The sequence below is a fragment of the Pteropus vampyrus genome, unplaced genomic scaffold (assembly GCF_000151845.1).
Source record: "Pteropus vampyrus isolate Shadow unplaced genomic scaffold, Pvam_2.0 Scaffold109, whole genome shotgun sequence".
Classification (NCBI taxonomy): domain Eukaryota; kingdom Metazoa; phylum Chordata; class Mammalia; order Chiroptera; family Pteropodidae; genus Pteropus; species Pteropus vampyrus.
Window position 1 is genome coordinate 3491779 of NW_011888890.1, and position 7096 is coordinate 3498874.

A 7096-nucleotide genomic window follows, 5' to 3' on the forward strand; every position below is an offset into this window, starting at 1 on the left:
TGATAAAATGTGATATTAGGATGGTGTTTATGACAGGAGATGGTGATAATTTAAATTTTATAAATGTAAATTTTATTATATTTTGTGATATTTAAATGCAATCTGAGGGTATTTGGGTTAAAAGTGAGTGTATGGAAGAAATGAAAATATATATTTTTAAAGAGCGATATGACTAGATATTTAATTGATATGAGACATTTAATTGATATGAGACATTTATTACTCAATTCAGTAGTCTTTCTAAAAGGGAGGTGTGAGTTTAAGCTGGTATATATAGTTCCATTTGTGAACCTTGTGATTATAGACTATTTTGATATATAATATCATGCTGATTTGATATTATTTTTCTTTTTTTAAAAAGAGTATATGATTATTTTTAAAACCATCTATTTTCAGGGTATGGATGATTCATCGATTGTTTGTTTTCTAAATTGACAATATATTTCTCCTTTTCTAAAATCAATTTTAAATAAAATGTCAAGTTTTGGCAGAGATTCAGGCATTTCATAAAAAGGAAATTATATATATATATACTCCATAATAAAATATATGTATATTTTTACTTTTTTTTTGCCCTCTGTCTTCTTCCAAGAGGACTTCAGTTGATTTTTCAGAGAACAGTTATTCAAGATCTCAATTTCTCTGATGCATATCAGATGTATGTGTTAGATATTTTATATACACAAACATTTCAGATTTTAAACACATATGTATGTTTAATGTATACTTAATTTTCAGTGAGATTATTTTTGGAGAACAGTTTTTTTGCTGAGGTGTCATGTCCTTTTTAAATATTTTTATTTTGCAATAAACTGTATTGTGTATGTGTTGACGGGTCTGGAATTTATAAATTTTTTAAATATATGAGATAATATATGTGAAATGTTTACCTAGAGCTGAGAATTCAATGGTTTTTCATTAAGTGCTAATTATTATTATTTTAATATAGTAGGAAACATTCATATATTTAATGAAAACTTACTAATAAGACAAAGCAATTGAAATTACAATTCTGTGCAACTGTTATAGCTGTGAAAAAAATTTCTGTTTATTAGGCAATATTCCCTCAGCCTCCACTGTAATAATGCCATACAATGTTGCTTGAATTTAATGCAACATGACTAGGTATTATATATATATATATACTCTTAATAGTAATTGGCATGTCACTTAAAGTCTTCCCCTATTCCCTCCCCTTCTACTCTATATCTTCGATGGGATTTTTTGATCAAAAGTACCTCCGTACATCAATGGGAAAAAGAAGTTATATATTAATAATGGTCAGTTTAAAAAGATTAGTTCCAATTGGAGGCATTTGGACACATACTCCACTGATCATTTTGTATCAGATTTACTATGGTCTAGCACCATACTATCTTCCAAGACTATAAACTGAAAAGGTGCACAAGGATTTTTTTTTATATTAGAGGAAAAAGTTTATTTATAAAATACTCTTAGCAAGAAAAGTGAACTTTTCAAAGATTTTAGGATTTTAAGGGCAATAGATAGAATAAACTTCCACAGACAGGGAGATTAGTTGTCTTGATTTTCCTAAGCCTGTAAAACACCACTTAAAAGAGGATAAGTAGGATATATGAAGATATACATGCATCCTTGTATATGTCGTTATACATAATATATATAGTAAGTTAAAAAGCAGCTTAGTTGAGTATGTGTGAAAGGGGTACAAAGGAGTAACTTTACAGTGGAGTAATCTGACAAACATTTTAGCTTGGTGATTAAGGTCAACATCAAGAGTCAAATCATGTTGTTAGTATGTTTCCTTGATATGATATGATAAAAATGGTATTTCTGTGATTTTCCTCCCCAAAACACATAAGCCCAGTCTAATCATGAGAAAAACATAGACAAATTCCAACAGTGGAGGCATCCTACAATATACCTGAATAGTACGCCTCAAAATTGTCACTTTTGTCGAAAATAAGAAAACTACTGAGAAACTGTCAAAGCCAAGAGTTGTTGACATGACAGCTAAATGTAATGTGGTATCATGGATCGAATCTTGGAACTGAAAAGGATATTAGGTAAAAACTATGGATGTTTGAATAAAGTGTCGACTTCAGTTAAAAATAATGTATGAATATTGGTTCATTAATTGTAAAAAATGTACCATATTAATTTTAGATTTGCATAATAGGGGAAATTAGGCGGGTGGAAGTGAGAAATATAAGAGAACTCTCCATGGTACCTCCTCAGTTTTTCTGTAAGTATGACACACTTTGAAAAAATAAGGTCTATTAATAAAAAGCAGATTAAAGGGCAGAATTACAATGATTTTCCTTTTTTTTTAAGTCCAGGTAATGTATCTGAAACGTATTATTAGTGAACTCTGAGAGATGGAATTATAGAGAGACTTTGATTTATATTTCCATTATCTATACTAATTTTTATATTGAACTTTAATTTCTTTTATTTGCAGAAATAGGTTACATTTAAAAAATCATTTAGTGACATATTCATTGTAAAAAGTTAAGGAAATACAGATAAGTATGAAGAAAATAATTCACATGTAATCCTTCCACTCAGAAATACCACTATAACATTTAGATTTTTTCCTGTGGCAAAATATATTTCTATATGCTATACTATATTCTTTTGTAACTTGCTTTTCTCACTTAACATTTTATCATGTATATCTTTCTGTATCAACCCTCAGCATGATTAAAATGCTAAGTCAAAGGCTTGATACATTTTCATGTGCTTTGATGCATATTTCAAAATTTCCCTAGGAAATTTGTAGCAGCTTATTATACTCCCTCCACCAAGTTCTCAAAATACAGGAGTCATAAACTGAGTCCGGCCAGTATTTTAAAATTAGATTTCCTGTAGAAATCTGTATTTCTCGCTTCTTTCGAAAAGTCAGTAGTTCTGGCAGTAGTCGTGCATTCCTCTATGAAAAGAATTGACTAGAGCTGTGTAACTGCTGCCACAAATACCTTCCCACTCACTCAAAGTGAGGCTGTGTCCATTTGACATTTTATTTCACTTATGCTTTTAAAAATGGTCATATTGAGAGAAATGTGAAAGATTTCTTGTGCATATATCTCTAGCAAAAATGATAAAAAGACCACATTTACAAAAAAGTAGGAGCATGTGTAAGTTTCCTTGTAGAGAAGTGAATATCTTTGTGTTTAATATGTATAGAGCGTCTTTGTTGAACAAATTCTAAAGCAGTAATTTTAAAATATACTAAACACAACCCATTTTTTATCTTCCTGACTCCTATATGAATTTGTGTTAATCACTAACCTGCATAGTATTTTTTTTTTAAAATTTGAATTTGTTATCGGTTACTGAGGTCTTTTGAAGGAATGCTGCCTAAATATTAAATCTTTTACTATTATAGTGACAATATCCACTGTTGGAGCATTTATAATGTCTTTATGAATATTTAGATTATTTTATCATTGCAGCTTCTTGACCGGATATTCATGTTTTTCGTTCTTACTATTGCATTGTAATCCAATGATGACAGAAAACTCACTTATTAAAGAACGCAGGGCTGCTTATTGGATATACCATTAAACTAGAGTTATGATTTTCCTGTTTCATGTTAAATTTTTGTTTGACCTTGAACAATTTATTTAAAATTTCTTTGGCAAATGATGGGATGTTTTACATATTCTTCATAATTTTATTTAATGAAACCTGGACAGGGGCAGTTAGTCTTTGAAAATTGTTTAGATTGGCAGCCCTATCACAGGATATATTTTTAAACATAAATTTGCTTACAAAATAGGAAGAAAATATAAAAAATCAAAGCTATACAGTGATTAAAAGGAGGAAGAAAGAATAGGGCAAAATCCTCTAATAGAGTTTGGAAGAAAAGTGCTCGAAGTATTTTAATTTGATGTTCAAAGCAAGGTAATGGAATAAGTTTTTACTATATTGCAAGTGTGGTAACAGTACAATATTAACAATACTCTGAGGAAAATATTTATTAGTATGAGAAAATAATGGTTGGGAAACCAGGTGATTTATATATGAGGAAAGTATGTTAGTATAAGTCAGAGATGATTCCTCATAAAAATTACAGACTGGAATTAGGAAAATTTTGGCTATCTCCTAAAAAAGGTAGTCAAACCAGAAAAGGAAAATATTTCCCATTGTTGTGTCGGTTCAGAAAAGTTAAACATATATATTTTTCTCATAGTTTGTAAGACTATCATTTAGGAAGTATGGGCTTTCTACATTTTAAATGAAACTTTTCAGGGCTACTAGATTCATACTGATAATATTAGAATCATAAGAATTTACTTTATTTGCTGGAAATCAACAAAAATTGTTACCACTATGCTTTAGAGATTTTGCTTTTTTTTTTTTTTTGTAAATGAAATGGTTATTTTGAAATAGTATATATACATGAATTTTAATTCTGTCAAGTTGGTAGTATAATTTTGCAGAATGCTAATTTTCATGAGCAGGTTTCCTACAAGCTTATTTTCCTGTGATTTCTGTTGTTAAAATGCAGTGCTTACTGTTAGCAATTTATCTGACATAGGAATACGTTTCAAGAGAGAATACTGTGAACTGTATTGACTTTTTAAAATATCAGAGTTCTTTGAGTTGTTGTTTTTAAATTGTGATACATTAAAAGCTAATTAGACATATAGTGCTATTGGTTTCCTTTCCTCAGGTTTATATTCAGAGAGGTATTACATAACTCTTGATCAGATGATGGATTGAATATTTTCTAAGGAAATACATTTGCATGTAATCATAAATTTGAAATAATTAATTTATAGGTCAGTGTGTATATTATGCAACCATGCTCTAAATTTTTTCTCTTGAAAATCTGTATGACAGTATTATTCATGAAAATATTTATACAGATTCTTGGTTATTTATTGAAAAATGCCATTCTATTAGGATGATGTAGGTTTAGCTAATGCTGATTTACAACTTATTATTGAAATGAAGTTTTCTTTCTCTGAATACTTATGACATATAATGTAATATTCTATAGAGATATTTGCATATGTATGTAAATAATATAAGGAAAATGTATTTGAATGTATACTTTTTTTAATAGGTGTCTCAGCGGCCATCTTTATCAAGCTTAGAAACCTTAATGATCTCACAGAAGTCCGAAATTGAGTATTTACAGGAGAAACTGAAAACAGCAAATGAAAAACTGTCAGAGAACAGATCTACCAACAAGGTTTTCTCAGAAAAGAGCATCTTGACAAGTGCTGAAGGGAAACAAAAGGTAGGGATATTTTGTCATTTTGTGAATTTGTCAGGATGAGGCTGGCAAGGCAAGCAATAAAGTTAAAAACGAACAACAGCATTTACTTTTCTGCTTTTTTTTCTGGAGGCTTTAAAAAATATCATGTGCCAAATGTTCAATAAAATAATTGTTGGGAGTAAAGAGTTTTCCTTTTATAAAAGACTGAATAATATATTCCTGATTTAATTAATGAAATATATTAATGGTATTATATATCTGTTTTGCAGTAAATTAACATTCTTATATTAAAAAGTTTTGGAAAGTATCTTTCATCTATCTAACCTATAGATAAACTAATATAAGTAAAAAATTTTAATTGATATTAGTCGTTAACTCAATATTCTTATTTTAATTAGAAGAAAAAAGTATCTTAATGTTTTTCATTCAGACATGATATTTTAATACTACCCATATGGAATATAAACTATTAAATAGAGTTTAACATTAATATGTATATTTATATATTTTCAGATTTAAAGGCATAGTTATAGTGAAAAATGAGCAAATTTTTTGTAGTATGTTTCCTGTTTATTAATGTCTCAGCTTTTATATTATTATAAAATGTTATGCCACAAAAAAGTCTATGAACATTAACTAATATAAAAATTTCATAATATCACCTTATAAATATCTTATTTCTAGGTAAATTGAAATTTCCCTGAAAGTAAAGAGTTTTAGATATATTTTCTCACACTTGTTACTTCAGCAGTAGAAAATAATGTTTTTAAGAGTAGAAAACTGTGTTTTCAAGATAAATTGTTTTTGAGTCTTTCCTTTTTTTCCTGAGTAGAATGAACTATTTTAGTAAAGAAAGCATTTAAAATTAAACCCATGTTTCTGTGGTGCTTTTATTTACTGCCTCTGATATTAGTAATTTTCAGAAAAATGAGCTGTATGTATGTATGTATTTAAACATAAATGCATGAAATGTTTCTTGCCATTTTGGAGTAGTTTCACATCACTGAGCTTTATTTAAATGAAATAAAACATTCCTAAAATTGAGAGAAAACCTTATAGGGCCTAATTTGGTTGCTTACTGTATTGCTGAAGTTTAAAAATATACTGCTTTGATGTTTCATTGCTTTTAACAAAAGTCAAAAGAACAGGAGGGATATTTTGAACAAAATTCTTGCTTTTTCATAAGGACATGCAGTAAGTATGAACAATATGTTGCCCAGCTTAATAGTTGCTTTCACATATTCCTTCTCCAGATTGGTATATGAAGCTGTACATAATATAAACACACATTCTTGTCTCTAGTTAGCCACATTATAGTTAATGACCATATGGTCATTATGGTATAAGATCTACTGTCTGTTGTATTTATATTCCTCAAGCATATTGTTCCTTCAACTTCACAGTGTGTTAAACTATTTCAAAGGGAAAAAAATCCTTTCCCTCTTGTTTCTCGTTGTCCTATCAAGTGTAACCTTGGACCCTTATAGAGCAATTAGACCAGCCTCTATCCCCTCCTTTGTAATGAGGTTTCTTGCATTTCTGAGTCTATAACCCTTTAGTCTTCCCTAATGGGACATCATTATTCTGAAAGAAACAATGTAAATGTAAATGAATATTCTCATTAACGAGTCACAGAGAAACCTTTAGCGGTAGCACTGTGGTAATTCCGCTTGTTATTTCTCTGGTATTCCATGCAGGATTTTTTTATAATTCATTATTAGTATTCAAAATTACTTGTTCTTTAATTTTGCATGTCTTTCATAATCCAGTGTTCCAACTAGTTCAACCATGTCCTTGTTTTATTCTCAAGGAACCACCTGTAAAACGTTCAAGGTCTTTGTCCCCAAAGAGCTCTTTCGCAGACACAGAGGAGCTAAAGAAGTTGAA

The 7096-nt window shown here is 29.3% G+C and overlaps 1 protein-coding gene across 6 annotated transcripts in view; it reads left to right on the plus strand.

The window, feature by feature from the left end:
* CNTLN (centlein) overlaps positions 1–7096 on the plus strand; it is a 269734-nt gene that overhangs the window by 126562 nt on the left and 136076 nt on the right. For all 6 annotated transcript variants that reach the window (XM_023533714.1, XM_011365337.2, XM_023533712.1 and 3 more), the window contains exon 9: positions 5054–5230. In XM_023533714.1, coding sequence (XP_023389482.1) covers positions 5054–5230 — 177 coding nt within the window. The remainder of the gene's footprint in view (positions 1–5053; positions 5231–7096) is intronic.